This window comes from Cynoglossus semilaevis, chromosome 3 (assembly GCF_000523025.1).
Source record: "Cynoglossus semilaevis isolate Cse_v1.0 chromosome 3, Cse_v1.0, whole genome shotgun sequence".
In the NCBI taxonomy this organism is placed as follows: domain Eukaryota; kingdom Metazoa; phylum Chordata; class Actinopteri; order Pleuronectiformes; family Cynoglossidae; genus Cynoglossus; species Cynoglossus semilaevis.
This window is the reverse complement of record NC_024309.1, coordinates 8,387,171-8,406,062: the sequence shown is the minus strand read 5'-3', so window position 1 is coordinate 8,406,062 and position 18,892 is coordinate 8,387,171. Positions and strand designations below refer to the sequence as shown.

At 40.9% G+C, this 18,892-nt stretch overlaps 1 protein-coding gene across 1 annotated transcript; it reads right to left on the bottom strand.

Annotated features, from left to right (window-relative positions):
- Nucleotides 1-2,045: 2,045 nt before the first annotated feature.
- Nucleotides 2,046-18,826, bottom strand: gfod1 (glucose-fructose oxidoreductase domain containing 1). Its single transcript, XM_025054717.1, has 4 exons — nucleotides 16,873-18,826; nucleotides 3,921-4,114; nucleotides 2,746-3,509; nucleotides 2,046-2,630 (listed from the first exon to the last, which is right to left on the bottom strand). Exons 1-3 carry the CDS (start codon nucleotides 17,123-17,125, stop codon nucleotides 2,769-2,771), a joined length of 1,188 nt encoding a protein of 395 aa, XP_024910485.1. The 5' UTR covers nucleotides 17,126-18,826; the 3' UTR covers nucleotides 2,046-2,630; nucleotides 2,746-2,768.
- Between the last annotated feature and the right edge of the window lie 66 nt (nucleotides 18,827-18,892).

Sequence of the window (18,892 nt, the reverse complement as noted above, 5' to 3'; positions counted from 1 at the left end):
AGGGATTTTACCTCAGCTTTAGCCACACTGTAGAAAGAGTCAATACATCTGGGTCAGTAGTGACTGTACGACACTGCATGACCTCTGAACTGTCACTATGTATTGATGCGTGTGTGTTACTCCGATTGAAAATGATGCATGGTGAATAAATGCATTGACTGTAAAGCTCCTTTCACAACAGTACACAACAAAATCAAACTCTGATTATTTTGGTAAATATTTGTCAAATAACAGGCTGAGGACCCTGCAGGACCCTCAGCCTCTGTCTGCTGTGACGTCCTGAACACACACTAGGTCTGTTCGCAAAACCTTAACGGCAAAACCAGAGAGACAATCATAATAAATACTTTTACACACATTGAAACGGATTGCAGTTTCCGGGTGTCTACAAATAAATACTTACAGTACTTGTTTTATTTTGTCAGCCACACGTGTACAAGCATCCTCACACACACACACACACACTGTCTTAAAATATTTTCACAGGTTAATTTCCAGCAGTCGTTACGTAGTTAGTATTTGAGCGCAGCCTAAAACCACACAGAAAGACACAGACGTGGATGAAAAAAAAAATTAAAAAAGAATCAATCATTTGGCTGTAGGTCAGTGATGGTCGTCCACGACTTCGACTTCGCTTCAGTCAAACTGTTGTTTCTACAGTGACAGATGAGCAGAGTCGATATGTTCACCGCAAATTATTAGAAAATTATAAATTATTGTTTTATTATTAACTTCATGTGAAAGACAGAGGGGATGCCCATCTTTTATATTTTGCCTATTTTTCTTGCAGATATAAACATTATATTACGCAGTGAACTGTGGTATTTTCAAAGTTTCTGTTTCAAAGTTGTGTGTTTAGGTCAGTAAACCAATAACACACTGCTGTTATCACGACCTCCAAAACTGTCAGGATAACAGGTTCCTGGTCGACAATCCATGGGAATCTCTGATATTACAGTAGAACAGCCAAGACACGTGACAGCCCTGAATGAAAGTTGAAGAAAAGTTCAAACACTGCCTATTACAAATTTCAAATCTTCCTGTTTTGTGTCTGAGCAGAAGCCGCCTGCCCCGCTGCTGATTAAGTTCAGACGACAATGTTGCACGATAAAGAGGAAACTAAAGAAATGACACGCACCACATGACCTCAGCTAAAAGCATCAGTGATGAGTTGTTTTTCAGTAAAGATAAAGAAGATTTTGGCACAACATTTAGGCCGTGATAACAAAAAAAAACAAACAAAACAAAAACGATAGATTTCTATAATCTGATGTCAGGTCAGATTGTAATCTTTTTTTTCCCGTGAGTGTACATGTTCTGGTGTATTCACTTCTCTTTCTGCAAGAGTACAACTGAAGTTTTGTTCACACGTAGGTGTTTTTAAAATCACAAGTTTTACTTCTTTAAAATAATTCCTTTTCACATGTACTACGGTTGATGACGCCTCTATCGCATGACTTTCACCGAACAAAGACATTGAGTGGAGCAATGAAGAAAAGGGAAGGTTGCAGATAGAAAAGTTGCTGCTATTTAACATCATGATTAAATAGAAATTAACAAAGAAATCCATCGTGTTCATGATGATGTCGTATTCCTAAACCAGAGGAAAAAGCGGAAGACGAATGCCCACGTCTACTATCATTACATTTTCATTGCAAAAAGATTTTGGAAGACTTTTTAAAAGTACATTTTTTTGATGATATAATTTACAGCCTGCATGTTATTAAAAGGCCAAAGCAGAAAACAATGCCCTCGTGTGGACAAAAGGATATTTGTTTTCATCAAGTGAAATGCTCTGAATTATATTTCCTATTCATTAGGACGGTTTTGTCAGTTTACTAACGACTATAAAAAATGGGGCAGGTGAGTAGCACAGGTTGAGCCACGTTTCAACGCAGTTCCAACCTCAGACACTCATAAGCCCAATGTAATGAGTTTTTTGGGATCAAAACAAGCCTGATCGTGACACATCACAACCTGACACAGGCTGCTGCAGCGACACACACAGTCAAAACGTTGTAAATCGTAACTTTTTTTCCCTCCCCGCTGGAGGAGCAGCAATTTTCTGCAGCTGTTTTTCTGTTACAGCCTTGCATAAATAAACCAGAGTTTAAACCTCTGCCACAGCCCATGAGCCAAACTATTGATACTTTTTTTTTCCATCTCTTGTTTCGTGCGTACAGAGGAAGCATAGAGAGAAGACGAACTGAAGCCGTCAAGCCCGCTGCTCTTTTTCTATGACCTTCACTTGGTGAAACTATAGCAAAGATAAAACGGCACAGTTTACAGAGAGGAGACTGTCGTTCTTCCTTGGCTGACCCACATGTTGGGACCCACAGTGTAAGGTGTTGAATACCAGGACCAGTCACGTACCAGGGCAGGGCTGGTCGCAGCACAGACTCCTTGGTTCTCCTCCTGGAGCCCCTGTCTGTGCGGCACGGCTGTTTTTCATCCTTGTTTGATTTACGAGTATTTCTCCTCAGAGCGTCCGCAGTCGTCCGTCAAAAGGGGGAAAAAAACTGGGAAAGTCTCCTTTGTAAATAAAGGATTGATGATCGTCACACTGCTGTAAAGGCAGGCGACAGAAAGCCATGGCTCTCGTGGATGATAACCACACGGACTTGACCGTCCTGAAATAAACCAGTGATGAATTTGTGAACTGAATCCTGAGGCCGAATGTAAAAAAACACTAAAAAAAAAACAAAAACAAAAAAAACACTAAGACAATGCGAGGACTTTCCAGACCTTCATTGATCTCCAGCCAGGAGCTAACAGTAGAGTGACATCCTACTACGCCGCATGGCCTCGCTGATTAAATACGCCGGGCTGACCTCTGGTTCCTCTGTCATCACCACAATGTTCTGCCATTCTCCAGACTGGTTGGACTTCTTTATGGTGTCCACCACGCACAGAGCGTACAGACAGTCTTCAAAGGTGGCAGCCATGGTCAGGGGCCTCCCGTCCCACGTCCGCCGATCGTCCTGGTCCTGAAAGGCTTGACGTACGGCTTGGATCATGCGAATGGTCCCGGTGAGATACGGGGCGGGAATGTCACTGAAGGCCTTGTCTGGTAAAGAGGCCTTTTCTAAAGGGGTGGTGTCTTTGAGCAGGAGTTCAGGACCGCCGCTGCTCCCCCCACCCCCGCTGTTCTTCTGTCCGTACAGGTCCGTGCCTGTGACCATCAACCGCCCCACGGTTCCGACAACTATCACTTCCTGACGGAACTCTCCCGGCACGTTAAAGTTCAGCGTCACGGTGCAGCAGGCGCCACCTTCCAGTACCATCTGGAACGTGCAGAAGTCGTCACTGGTGATCTGGCGAATCCCCCGGATGTGGTCTGTCTGTTTGACAAACGTCTTAAGAAAGCCGTGGACTTTCGCCGCACGTTGACCTGTCAGAAAAGTCAGCAGGTCGATGATGTAGCTACCAACTGAGTGCAGACCGCCACCTCCCATCAGGTCATCACAGCTCCAGTTGTACTTCTTCCCCAGGAGACTGCCACTGTGGACCTTTAGGTTGGATAAAAAAGACATTTGAACTTTTTACCTTGGACAGACAGACTGGAGACATTTTAACTTCGTCACCAGGCAGTAGTGGGTACAATTTTGTGGGCAATGACGTTAGTTTGTCCTCGAGGGTGCCATTAAGGGTTACAGTGAATTTTCAGCCAATCACAGCAGACATTAGACAAAGCCAATTAGCTCATATGCAAATCTAGGGTCAGTTTAACGTTAACCATTAACCTGATGCATGTTTCAGTACTTACAAAACACATTTAAAAACGAAAATTTCACTTGAACAGAAATGAGAAACCCATTAAAATAAATTTGTGGGACCAGGAAGTACCCATCCAGGTAACGCACCATTCACGTTGATCAGTCTCTCGGTAATCATGAACATCGTTCAATTTTCTGTTTTACCTGCGCCTCACAGACCAGAAGCTCCCCGATGTAACCTTCCTCCAAGAGCTCCTTCATTCGTACAAAGGCCGGCAAGAAACGCAGCACATTTCCCATAATGCTCAGCAACTTGGGGTAGTACTGGGCTGCTGACATCATCCTGAAGGCATCCAGTGGCGTGGCCGTTCTGTCACAGATAACGTTCTTACCGATTCCTTCAAAAGTAAAAAAAAAGGAAGAGGGAGAGAAAAGAAAATTGGAAGTTAGCGTACTGAAGAAAATATTTTCAGAATTTCATACGTTCCCAAACAGATGGATTTGTTTGCCCCTGTACGGCCAAAGTAAACATGAGAAAGGAAAGAAAAGAACAGGGAAGGAAGAAAAAGAGAGGAGTGATGTGGTCAGCCTGACTAACACGTGCAGACACAATATCCTCCAGAGCTGGAAAACATCCTCTGAAGAAACAATGCAGACCTCCGAAATGTGGCGACTCCCAGAATAGCAAAGTTACAAATTCCTCCACTTTCTGGACTATAATCCAGATTCGTTTTGACTTTAAATGCTGTCCAAAAAAACAAAACAAAAAAACAAAACATAAAGGGAAATCTGCCATATTCTTTATAAAATTGGAAGGACTGCAAGAAAACAAAATATTAAATGATTAAAATTAAACAAAATATACAGACCCATAAACAGAGGTACAATCTAGAAAAGAAAAAACTAAGCAAAATAGAGAAAATATACAATATATGTAAAAAAAAAATTTATACATATATATACATAGATATATTAATATATATATATATATATATATATACACATATATACATATATTTATATACATATATATTGAAACACTATCAAAAATATTAGATAAAAAGAGAATCCTTCTTCCATTGTAGAAATGAGTTATACTCTGTTATGGCTCTGTTTATTTCTTATTTCAGCTTCAAGCTATTGTGACAAGACGCAGACTTGTAATAAAACCACTAAGGGCACCGCACACCAACAAACAAATAATACAAAAATCGTCTTTTCTTCCAGTCCTGGTTGGAGGGGTCTCTGGGAGGAGGGGGGGCTGTTTTGGAAGTGAAACTTGCCATGCTAATCTGCCATTAGCTCCAATCAGCCAGACCAGGAAAATAATCCCTCTGACCCAGTTCGGTGGGAGCCCCCCCACTCACCTCACTACTACCAGACAACCACATTGCAGACACACGAAGCCCGGCAACCACAGTGCATCCGCCCCTCTCTTTTTATTTTCTCAGGCACAAACAAAAACACATACTGCAGGGATGCTAAGTCCTTGTGGGTAAATGCTAAATGCTCTTGACTAACTTTGTTGGCAGTGACAGTCAGCTTTTGTGTTCTCACAATGGCTATTGCCTTCTCCAAAATCCTTACAGGCAGATTTTCACTGTCACTCTCTTTCATGTAGGGGGAAAAAAAGGTACTTTGTGGAGAGAAGTGACTTTTTCTTTCTGTGCCTGGAAGTGAAGGATGAAGTGAAAAAGATGTATATTGGAGAAAACATAACAGATCTTCTAAAACTGATACACACAAAACGCAGTTTTTCTACAGCTAAATAATGTATTTAAATACTAAGGTCCAATAGTCTGACACAGTATTAGGCAATTTTCCCCTATTGTTTACAACATTAACCTCCAATGATCTCACGTTTGATTCCAAAAGTCTTGTCAGAATGAAAACAATTGTTCAAAGGTTAAAATGTGATCAGTGACCTCCAGACGACCTCTTAACCTACACTATCAAATAACTTCATTTTTAAGTCCAAGTCTAAGCCAACCATGACAGATAATCCTTAATTTGTTTTATAAGGGAACATATTATATTCCTACAGGAAGGAAAGACTAGAAATAACCAGATTACCAGGAAAATCTTTTGTACATGAATCATTGTGGAGAGACATGACGCATGTGTTTGTGGATATACAGAGAATGGAACTTCAATGTCACTTTACTAGAAACATACAATATCACAAAGAGACATAACAAGAGGTCTAGTATCTACCATGGACTCCTGATCCTATTCGAACCTGATCTATGTAAAGCAGGGCCCAGGGCTAGTCAAACCAGCTGCAGTGGCGAGTGGAGCTCGTCTCACAGGTAAAGCGGCCGACCCAGTGGGACGGAAGGAACGGGGGAGAGAAAAAGTCTCCCGCAGTGTAGCTCAGTCACTCAACATAAAAAATTCAAGCAAAGGACATATCTAATATCTCAGCAGGAGTTGCTGAAGACACACAGAGACAATGGTGGTGGTGGTGGAGTGAGCAGGAAGAAAGTTGAGAAGAAAAAAAACAACAAAAAAGTGAAATATTTACTTATACTATACTGTAGATATGTACATATATAAATATATATACTGTATATATACATATATACAACACTATATATATATACGTATATATAAATATATACATATATATTTATATACATAAATGTACATATATCTATATGTATATATGCATATATAAATATGTATAAAGTTTATGTACACACACAGAGACAATGGTGGTGGTGGTGGAGTGAGCAGGAAGAAAGTTGAGAAGAAAAAAAACAACAAAAAAGTGAAATATTTACTTATACTATACTGTAGATATGTACATATATAAATATATATACTGTATATATACATATATACAACACTATATATATATACGTATATATAAATATATACATATATATTTATATACATAAATGTACATATATCTATATGTATATATGCATATATAAATATGTATAAAGTATATGTACACATATATATAAATTAATTGCATTGTTATGTGCAAAATAAAATGGGAATTTACAAGTTGTGTATTGCCCACATTTGTTTTAAAATGTCACTGAGCAATGGACTTTAATAACAATAATGATGATAAAATAATTGTTGGTATTAATTAATTGTTACTTAGACACTATAACAACACGTTACCCAGTGTAATATATTTATCAATTTATATAGAAGAAACATTTCACTGTTGTCTTTGTCTCAGAATCCTCTCCTTTACCTCACACTCCCGTTGTGTCTCCCTGATGGCCGACGTATGGAGGACATGTTATGGCAACGAAATACTGCCAGAATAAAAGTGTAGCTGGAGCAAAACATTGTACTTTTCCACTGAGCTGGTGACAAACACAAAAGAAATCATGACCACATAAGTCCCCCTAAACCTAAATGTCCCTTCATAGTTTTGGAACAGAGGCTACTCTACTGTAAATTGTTGTCTTTCTGTGCTTAAGAATATCACGGCATGGAAATTCTGAGCAGAATACATTTATCTTGATACCAAACTAAACACAGCTGCTACAGTGTGTGTTAGAGCATGTGTGGGTGTACAGATTTGTATCACAAAGCAGCGCGTCGCATATCTAACAAATGTGTGAGGAAATTCGTTTTTATATCAGTACATATTCAATTATTACTATGAAATCCTACAGCAGAAGCTCTGGGTGGTCCTTGACCTGAAATCTATTTAAAAAGTCTCCGGGGTATGAGGTGGAGAACCACGGCCTGGGTGAACTAGATTCTACACAGATATCAAGTAATGTGTGGTTCTGAATTGAATTATTTGGTAAAGGAAGCCATACTTTACTCAAGAACTTAGATTTTACTGTGTTATATGGTTGTTTGCAAATAGAACTCCAGCCTAAAGTAAATCCAAGTGTTGGCGTGCTGCCCTGCAGGAAGTTGCCACTATTTGTTTAGATACAAAATACATCTACAAAGACAGGTAGGGTTAGAGTGCCCAAAAATTATCCTGAAGAAACATGTCATAAAAAAATGGGGGTGGGGGGGGGTGGGTTGTGATGATTAGAATGCTTGGTTCATTTGTCTAACTGTGGTATTTATTACAGCTGCATACAAGTCCATATTTCCTGGAGTGTAATCTATCATTAATGTAGTTCAGGGGCAACAGCTGGAAATCACTAAAGAGGAAATCCAGCTGGATTAAAAAGGATGCTAAACAATTAGGTGTGACAGCAAAGACAATAGGGTCTAAGAATGAGACTCTTGTAGAAGAAAAGTTGGGGGAAATCCACTCTAGAGTGACCTGAGTCACTGAACTCTGACTGTAAATGAAGGTCAGAAGAAGAGAAGGCAAAAGAAAACTCCGGTGGTGTAGGTTTTTCTGTAGCACGCCTTCACTAAAAGTCTCTACTAGCTGTACTGAATCTAACACTGTGATGAGGGTGATACGGCGACAGCAGATTGCAATTTGTTTTCCCCTTCTGCAGCCTTGAGCTGATCCATTAGTGCACGGCACCACCACAGAATGATGACGAGCACTAAAATCACTCAAATGGCTTTTCCCTTTCAGCTAATGCCCAGCAGTTGGGAGGAATTTAGCATTTGTAAATATGTTAAAGTGCTGTCATTAACCCTTCACTGCAGCAGCCTGCTGGCTACCACCGATGGAGAGTAGCCAAAGGGATATCTTCGGGCTACGGGGATCCTAATGGACGTAGTAAAAAAAGCACTGAGTGGACTTCGGAATAACCAGTGGAAAATCAGAGAAGGATTCTTCCATAGAATCAGGCAATAAGACTTCAATAAACTTCAACAAATGTCCTCAGTTTATGACGTCCCGGACCTACCTATTTGTACTCAGCTGAAATGAATGTACGGCAGAATTTAGATCAAATATCTCTGTTTCAAATCAATATGTTCTTGGACTTCAGGGACGTCCAGTGCTGCTCCTATCAAAGCCATGAAGGGCATCTCTGTAGCAGACTACCAAAGGAAGGAGGTGGAGGGAGGAAGAGGAGTTGAATACTAATGGGCTACACTCAGCAGACACTTTTTTTTCCACAGACACACACACTCATGTGCACTAATAGACTCAGCACGCTGCTGTGTTCAGGGGCACAATATGTAAGGCGTGTGATTGTTCCATTGACTCTGAAGTTAAAATAACTCTGCTCTGGTCTACGATGGAAAATTTTAGAAGACAACACATGAAGAAGAAAACAAGGCACGTTTGAACATCTAAATTTAGTTTCCAAGTAATAAAGTTCATAACTGGGCTGTCAAAAGATTCCAAGGTCCAACGTGTGTGTGGTTTATTGTTCACCAAGGTCATAAATCTCGAAAATAAAACAACAACAAAGCTGCAACGGACATTGAGAAATGAACATTTTGCAAATTGGTGACATCTAATGGTGAGAAATAATACATGCCCACTTGACATCAAAATTGCACCAAGCATTAGGTGACAGCCACAGGAAGGCCAAGAACCTTACACCAGGACATGTCTCAAAATCTCACCTCTTAATGAAGATGTTTAATGAGATTGTCTTCTGTGTTAAATGTGCTGATTCATAACCATTAACGTCCAGAGGCACAGGCTGCTAAGAGACAGAGTTACGTATGGAGGGATTTTCAGTGATTACTGCACAGCTGTGTGCCACAGGAGGCTCTGCCATTATCTCTCTGAACAGCAGCTGATGACCAAGAATATTTGAGTGACACAAGGAGACCAGAAGAGAAAAGCAAGTGATGCATGTCCACCGTTGTCATGGTGATGACCTCTGCCTGCCAATCCTGCTCTTTGTTTGCCAAAAGGTCGATAAAGAAAAGGAAAAAAAATGAAGAAGAACAGAAGGAAACACAAAGAGTGAAGGAGGTGAAGGGTGAACTGGGTGACAAACAGTTAATGTCAGAGAGAAAGACAAGCTGTTATCTTCAGCTGCACAAATGATTTGGTAAACAACAGTGTGTCAACCCATCCCTCTTTTCCTTACCTCCAAGATTCTGCTCATTTTAATCTTTGCCACTTATATCATGACATCTGTGATTCTGACACCAATCAAGTTTGCTGTAGAAAATTATCCATTTTCACTGAATTGGTCAAAAACTATAATTTTTATCTACTGCAAGTAATTTGCTGTTCAAAATGTCTCTTTCTTCAATTCCTGAATCTGAGTTCAAATGACGAAAGCCCAGGTTTCATACTGAGGAAGTAAATTGTGAGTATAAATTGTGAAGTATACTTTATAAAACATGATTGTATCAGGGTCCATCTCAGGATTTTTCCAATGTTACAAAAGGTTGAGAAACACTGCAGAGAACACAGAGAACCTGGAGTACTATGTCCAGAAATGAAAATGCACCAATCAAAACAAATCAAACAAAAAAAAGAATGTCCTATAAAAAAAGTTTAAAAATTAAAAAACATATACTTTTAGATATTTTTATGGACTATCAAACCAATAAAAATCCATGAATTCTGTTAAATAAACTTCTATTTTTTCTTCTTATCAGTCTCTCATCTGATTGTGTGTTGCTCTTTCCTCTTGTTTTTCCCAGTGAAGTGGAGATAAGGCTACCGTCAGGGTGGAGCTGGTGGAGTTGGAGATGATTGACAGACATGATGTGAAACGAAACGTTCACTGCAACACTGAAAAAGGCAGTTCACGACACAGATGTGAGATATGCTATGACGTGTAGCTTGTGACAACATTGAAGATGTTGAGTTACCGAGATGGACACTGGAAAAATGAACACATGCTCAGTGAACATGTGAGTCTGCACTGTGACAGAAGTGGACGCTTTTATCACTGTGTGTGTGTGTGTGTGTGTGTGTGTGTGTTTACTGCTTTGACTCAGTTACCACGTGGGGTGCAACTAAATTAAATGTTCACCCGAAGGAAAATCAAATTAAATGTCACATGTCTTTGTGTTTTTGGGTCACTGATTTCAGCGCACAGGCATGTGACCAGTACAGTGATAAAACAATACAGTGTCAGTAGCCAGTTCTCCAAAACCAACAATGTCACACAACATCAACCGTCGACAGATCTGTTTTTTGGCTTTTGTTTTTGCGGTAATTGAATTCAATTTACAATTTCCGGGAGGATCTGTCTTCGGTAACAGCAGACGGGGCCGGGGCATAATGAGTCCTGGAAGGGCAGTGTGAGATTAGCATGGTGAAAAATGCAGCGCACATCAACTGCATTGACTGTGCAGGCAAACACTAGGAGGAACACTAGTGTAATTTTATATAAAAAATATAACCTACTCCCTCCACTACTTTTCCATCCTCTTTGTATGTGCAGTGGAGGTAGAATGTTTAAAATAGAGAAGAATCTTCAGCATCACACCCGGTTTCAAACCGTCCCACGCACAACAGGAAGGAAGGCACTGTGGTACACCAAAATATCACTTCCTGTTTGTCACCTTAAGGCAACATTTGCATGCGGTGTTTCATAGTTTATCAGAAAATGCTGAAGTTACTATGGTACGAAGAAGAAGAAGTCCCTTTTCAGCCCACTGACTCAAAACCACTAACTCAGAGACCCAGTGACTCGGGACCGCGGATCTGCAGCTGCCTGCAGTCTTCAGTCCCTGATGACCAATTATCAAACACAGACAGGTCTATTCCTGAACGCTGGCACAAAGAAAATGTGAGCAAAAGCTATAATGGAACGGCATTACCTCGGGAATGAACAGATAAGCAGAGAACAATAGTGGTACTCTGAAAACCATTACAGAGAGATGCAAAGTGTGTCATAGAAGGAAGGCGCAGCGCGTGTCGGAGCAAGATAAAAACATTTCACAAGTGGTTTCCTAACAAGTAGGATGACTACACAGCTATCTTTGTTATGGCTTGTCTCACTCGGTACAGTCACCTACGGAGACAAACAACGTCGGGAGAGGTGCTGATTCTCATCACAGAGGCATTTTGGGTGGAAAGCCTTCATGTACTCATGTCATAACATGTTAATGTAACTGATTTAAAACAGTGCTATAGTCCAGTTACTAAATGTCACTGTTCTTTGTGTACTAGAATTTTTAAAAGTAATAAATATCCATTTTAATGATTGAATAATAATCATGTCATTTTCTGTGTTGTCCATAACATGAGTCGTTCGTAAATAGGCCGCAGCTATGGCACATGTTGGATTCTTAAATCCCTACTATAAACTGGATGGGCGGCCAAAGAGCTCATCCCTTGGCCTGGAGGTGTTGTGTAACAGCATCAGCAGTGGGAACGTGTATTTATATGCCCTTTGCAGGCGGATTATAAATAGAACTTTGTCTTTGGGCAGCCCTTCAGAGCAGGTGTCTGATCAGAGCGCTGATGAACCAATGCTACATTGTGATAAGCTGAACATGGATTATAGGGAAATCTGAAAAAAAAAAAAAATCACTGACACTGTATAATCCTGCTGCCAACTGCTGGGTTCACGTGACTTCATGTTGATACATGTTTTATAAAGGTCCTGTAAAACTTGAACTTTTTAGCGTTTTACCATCTTTGCATAGGTAGGAGATGTTTTTTTAATTTAATGTAGCATTGTGCTAAAGGCTTCTGCACATTATCTTTGGGCCACTGAACTGAAGGGCGGATGCAGGCAACCATACAGGTGAATGATTGAACTGCCAGATTCACACCATTGGCTTCGTCTGCCATTGGCCAGATTAATAAACATATCCTGACTGCCAGACTGAGACGGTTCATCACGGGAGGTTTTTGAGCCATGTTGAAGGAAGAATTACTTCCTTTCGTGACCTAATTAACTGTTGCCATGGTGACTGTGCTGTCAGTGAGAAAACAAGCCATTAATCAAACCCATGCTGTAGAGCTTGACTTCTCAATCTACTTCCTCTGCCTCATCAAATTAACACTATTGCTGTTTTGTGATGTGATTGCATTACAGCAGGGGAATGGTTAATGACAGACATATAGATTGTCTGAAACAAATCGATGGTCTCTTAATCAATTTCATCCACGTCTTTAGCATTACACACGGTTACCTAATCTTAATCCTTACCATAACCATATCCTTCTCCGATTCTAATCCTAATTTCAAACTCAATTTAAACTTCCTGAAACCCTCCCTCCTAGTGAGAAACTGAATGGATTTCCCACAAGAACAAAGGTCCCCACAATGATATTGAGACCTATACCTACACACACACACACACACAATAAACATTCAGACAAATGTGTTAATTTGCAATTCAAGAGATTCCTAAGTAGGATTAACTCTGGAAAAGTTACTCCGAGCAGTCGTACAACTTAAAGGAATGCTAGCTTTAGAAGAAAAGTTTACCTGGACTGAGGACCAGCACTACAAGACCTCAGACAATGGACCCCACGTATATGATACCAAACCAATTTGGGTTTCTGTTGAAACTGGATTGAATCCTTAACCTGATTGTTGGTAGACTGTTCAACCCAGTGGGTGGGGGAGGTGGAGGGTGGAGGGGGGATTTGATGGCTGACAATGTGGCAAGGTTTCTTACCTGCCCCAGAATTGATCCCTGTTTATATCCACCTATTCCTATCCCAAACGAGATGGGTGACTGTTCTCTTTCTCAGTGTTTCCCAAACTTTTTTTCTGGGGACCCATATTTTAAAAGTCACAAACCTTTGCAACCCAAGTCAATAGAAATTATTCGTAAACTCCTGGGAAACATGATACAAGACGACCCCCAAAGAAAATCACTTGCGGCCCACCTGAGGGTTGCAACCCAGTCTTTGGGAAACAATGCTCGAGCTGACTTTCCCAGATCTTAATAAAACACTTTTTTAGGTGGATTATTTATCCCTACTGTACAACAATTGGGACTCAAAAACAGATCCAATCATGAAAATGATCTCTCTTCCTGACAACAATGCAATCCCCAGCAGTTGAGAAACACCAGCAGGTGTGGCTGAAAGCACAAAAAAAAAAAAAAACCCACAAAACTTTTCTTGACCAAATTGTTCGCATACAGTGTACCCAGCTACAGTTTCAAACATCTCAAATTAAAGTTTGCTGCAATTGTCTCTGGTGTATTTTGAGACCTGAACCCGATCACCAAATATTCGAACGACAATGAAAAACTATAGGTTGATAGTAAACTGGGGCAGATGTTTCCCTGGTATTCACTTGTTTCGTAGCTCCAATAACCCAGAAACTTCACATGTGAAGTTGAAATTGAGGTGGGGGTGAAATAAAAATTTGGCCAGCATTTTATAATCAATTTGGCTGAAAGCACACACAGCTTTCACACACACAGCTTTCACAAATACTAGCCCTTCAATGGTAACATTTGAATTATCTTTGGGAAATGTTCGAAGAATGTCTTCTTTCAATCCATATATTAACATGACTGTCCCTGAATGCAGCATGGAGTTGTAGGTATTTTTAGTGGAAAAAAAGCTGCCTTTACTGCCACAACCTTTACAAAGCCTCAGTGATATCCAACGCCCTAGGAATGTCAGAGAAATAAGAAGAAGAAAAAAAAAAAGTAAGACAAAAAAAGAGAGAGAGAGAAAGGAAGAGGGAGAGGGAGAGAGACAGAGACATCCTTATGGAAAACGAGAGGCCGTTCAACAAGACCAACTGGTTTGCTGAAATGGGAGTGATTGCGAAGTACCGAGAGAACGAGGCTTCATCAGGCCAAACCTGAACGACGTGTAGAATTTTGAAGCTGTGGATCTACACTCACAAACTGAAGAGATGCAACTTCGAAAAAATAATTAAAAAGGATCGCCTTGAAATTAAAGAAAAGTGGATGGTTTAGTTGTTTTAATAGGCTAAAGGAAATGGCTGTTACCACATACCTCACACAGACAAAGACAACACGCCTACAGTTAAGACGAGAGGTTTAAGAAGCTAATCAAAAAAGTTTGAGATGAACGATTCTACACCTTTCCAGCTTGACAATGGTTTTCTAAGGTTACAGGATACCTGCTGAAAGCCTTTTGTTGTGCCCTGCAATGCTGTATTCTTGGAAGTTATTCATTACATGTAGTAGTTGTAGTCATCAACGTCACACTTGACACAGGCAGCGAACACAAAGGCGAGAAGTCAGGACGTTTTGCCCTCATCATCAAAAGAAGAAACAATGTCAAATGTGTTTTTTCTTTATTTGATGTTCTCCAAGGGATGTTGTTGTAGACCTTGCTGTATGTGTTTGACACCAAAGTTAAACTGGTGACACTGCAGCAGCAGCAGCAGCCCACTGCACCACGTACACCACCTAGCAAAGACACAGCTGACTGCTTCTGTCTGTGACCAGTATTGATAATGTCTGACTTTCTTTCAGCTGTCATACACACTGATGAAATACATGTTTACATTGACTTCATGTCATAAAAATGTATGTAGCACTGAAGCAAGTAACAGAATGTTTTATGACTGCAATGCTGTTTGGAAACATACCGTATGCGGTTTCAATGACAGCGTAACTATGTTTGCGATGTCATTAAACTGTCTCTTTGAACGACTGTGACGAGGTACTAATTACCTACACATATTAAAGTGTGCAGTACAAATTTACAGGTGTTGTAGCTGGAAAGTGACGGAGAGGCTGGCAGATAATAATTAGCTTTGTAAGCTAGTGTACGAAATATCAGTGTTGCACTAAAGTGTTCCCCAAACTTTTTAATATTTTAAAGATCACAAAACGTCAAGACCCAAATCAATAGACATTATTCGTAAACTCCTGGGAGACATGTTGCGAGACGACCCAAAAAAACCCTCTTGCGACCAACCTGAGGGTTGCGACCCAGTCTTTGGGAAACGATGTTCTACGGAGTTGCACATATTGGTGGTATTGAGAACGTCACGTTATTTGCAAACAATATTTTCTGCAGCATTTGTTTTAGTTATGCAGTTGCGTACAAACACCACTGGACCCAGGCCTGGCTGAGGAACAGTAGAGGGAGGGGAGGAATAGGTGTCTCACAATCACACAATCAATCTGTGAGGAAGTGAGCTGAGAGAGAGGGAGAGAGAGAGAAAGAGAGAGATAGCACTCACTGAAAACGTCGGCAGTGACCGGCAGGAACGCAGTCGTAATCAGTTCACGTGACTAAAATCGATTGTCTCGCACAGATTCCGGACACAGCTGCATGTGGACTTGGCAAACATTGCTCCACGCAAGAATGTAGACTTTACCCATCGGCCGATGGGTAAACACACTGTAATGTGTGACTCAGCATCTGTGTACGCAGTCCAATTAAACTGACAGTAGTTTGTGATGATGTCATCAAACACAGTCTAGTAAAGTTGAAACTTTATGTTCCTCTTTCGTTCCTTCAGGCTTCCACTATAGAGTGTTTACCGAAGCCTAGACGCAAACAGAGCAGCAACATGGGGAAAAAAGAAGGAAGACACGGCAGCTTACAGTAACCCTTTGACAACACATCACCACGAGTTATGTGATATACATATGTTCACATCACCACGAGTTATGTGATATACAAGAATATGTCGAGCATGGAATCTCAAATTCCCTGCTCACAAATTGATATCTTTTATTCCCTCCACGACCTCACAGTCTGCACTTGAGACAACAATCAATTGCCAGGTAATATCTGACTCCAGTTCAGGTCTGGAAATAGCTCCACATGAGCAAGAAAAATGGCAAGCTGCATCAACACAGCCCTAGCACAGAGATATTGTTTATCATGAGAGTTACACCGGAATTGGAAAACCTTGGATGGAAGGAACAGCTCCAAACCTGGAGAACATCATTAGTTCTTCTCCTTGAGTTGTACTGCCACATCTGCATCCTTTAGGTTGCATTACTGCCACCTACTGAAGCTGTTTATAATAATAATACTCAGACCTATTGTGAATGCAATTGAAAGCAAGAATCTTCAGACAGAGGACAGCATCTCCATTGATGAACAAAATACACACCATATACTTCATTTAGAATGAGTAAAACTGACGGAAGGTTTTTTTTTTACTCTATGTAGATTTTAGGGAATTAGACCAGACTGTCCCTTTAATTTGTTATACCCTTCTACATGATGCTGTTTGACCTTCATAAGAGGCTGCTGCACTTCACAACCATTCACTTCACCCTGTTTCATTTAATATACAAACATAAATAAACTTAGCAGCGCTGCCCACTACGTCATGGCCGCAGTATAGACACCAATCCCCGTGTTTTTAATTCATTCGTTCGTTCGTTAGGATGCAATATTGAGCAGAATAACTGGACTCACCGAGTGTTTTGACGGCGATCTGTCTGGTGAGAGGCGGCGGCAGGTTGATGCAGACCAGGTCCACGTCCTGGTGCAGCAGCACATCGTCGATGCGGTTAGTGTAGAAGGGAACGTTCATCTCCTTGGCCAGCTCCTCCGCCTCCTCCTGAGTGCGGCCCCACAGCGCTTTGACGGCGAAGCCCTCATTCTTCAGCAGCGGGATGATCACTCTGGCTGTTAGGCTAGTGCCGAACACGCCGACCCCGGGGAGCATGGCTCTGCTTTGCTGCAGTGCCTTCGGGCTTTGTGTTGGTTTTTACTCGGTGCTGAGAACCCAGCGATGCCGTGCTGCGGCGTCGGCAGCGGCAGAGACGGCAGAACGGCAGCTGGGACCGTCAGGTTGGCCATCCACCTGCAGCCAAACAGCCATCGTGCAGCATTCTCCCGTCGCACCTCCGGGCATTTACTGCTCGTATCCTACGCGGAATATGATCCAGGAATATCACAGACGCCGTTAGATCTTTAGAATGGAAATGTAAACCTACGGTACCGGTCAACACAAGTCTGACAGCGGTCAGCGCAGCGACTGCGCCAGGTGCAGCGCATGTCACGTTCCTGCACGCTGGTTTATTTTCCTGCCTTCACATGTACCAGGAAAAGAAAACAAAACAGCCACGGAAGAATTCCTAGATCCAGCAGGAGGACGCAAACACCGCCTCGGCCCAAACCCTGCAGGCTGTAGCAGCAGCACCAGCAGCAGCAGCAGCAGTTGTTGGGCTAAGGCTTCTGTAGATGATCCTGCTGAGCAGTCAATAGCAGCGGCGTCACCGGAAGTGTTACGTGACGGAGACTTTCAAAATAAAAGCAGTGATACCGCGAGGTGTGTAAAATTGTGTATTGTAAAAGCAATTGTGTAAAATAATGTACATTAAATCCTTCCTTATTTACAACTATTACTTTTAACAAGATTTTAAACCCACACCAATGAGCCAGGAGAGCTAATATTACATTACTGATGTATATCTATCCATCTGTCGTGAATATGCAATTAATGCCTTTTTAAACCAAATCGTTACCAATTTCCGGGCTTTCCTCTGTGTATGTTTATAAAAGTTCCTTGACACAGGTCTTAGCTCGTTTCCACCCTATTTAACCCCTTAACAACTGGATTTACTTAAGCGATAGCTTGGTATTGTAGTAGTATTGTAGTATGTAGAGCTGTATCGTTTTGGGGAAGGAAATGACTTAACAAATGCACCATAATATATTTACTACAACTTGCAGCAGTACAAGTTACACGAGTGAAATCAATTTAAAAAAAGTTCATATCTAATATTATAATTATAGTAGGTAAACTGATAGTGATGACTCTCTCTTTATATTTTTTTAACATTTATCTTTATATTGTCTCACCATATCTGAAATAGATCTTTTTTGGCAAGAATCACAAAGAAGCACCACCAAGCTCAGATCTGTGATCCTGAAGTTACTGCGAGAGAAACTGAAAGTCTGCACAAAAGTGCAGTATTCTAAAAACTGTGCTGCAAACCATTTGTCTGAAATAAACTTGAAAACACGTGCCTGGGAATACTCTACCTCCTCTTCCCTGTCATGGTCACGCTCTAATTGAATCAGATGTTTGGTGCGGTTCGTATGTGACCATGTGACCAGCCTAGATCAGACATGTTGATGTAGGATTTTCCATTGTCCAGTTGGGGGCGATGCAGCTTGTGCAAGAGGAGAAGGTAAACAACAGAACATTAACGTGAACCTTTGACTTTGATTGGCTTCCATCTCTCAGTAATACCGTTACATTTCTGTGTGCAACATTGGCGCTAAAAACACAATGTTACTACTGTTTTGCTCTGCAGTACTGAGGTGAAAAAACAAAAAACAAAACCTCAATAATACTGCTATTTCATTGACGGAATTATCCTCACAGTGTTCATATATGTTATATATGTATGTATACATTCGTTATGTTTATTTGTATTATTAACGTTTATTAAAGGTTATGGTAAAAAATGATTGCACCTCAGAG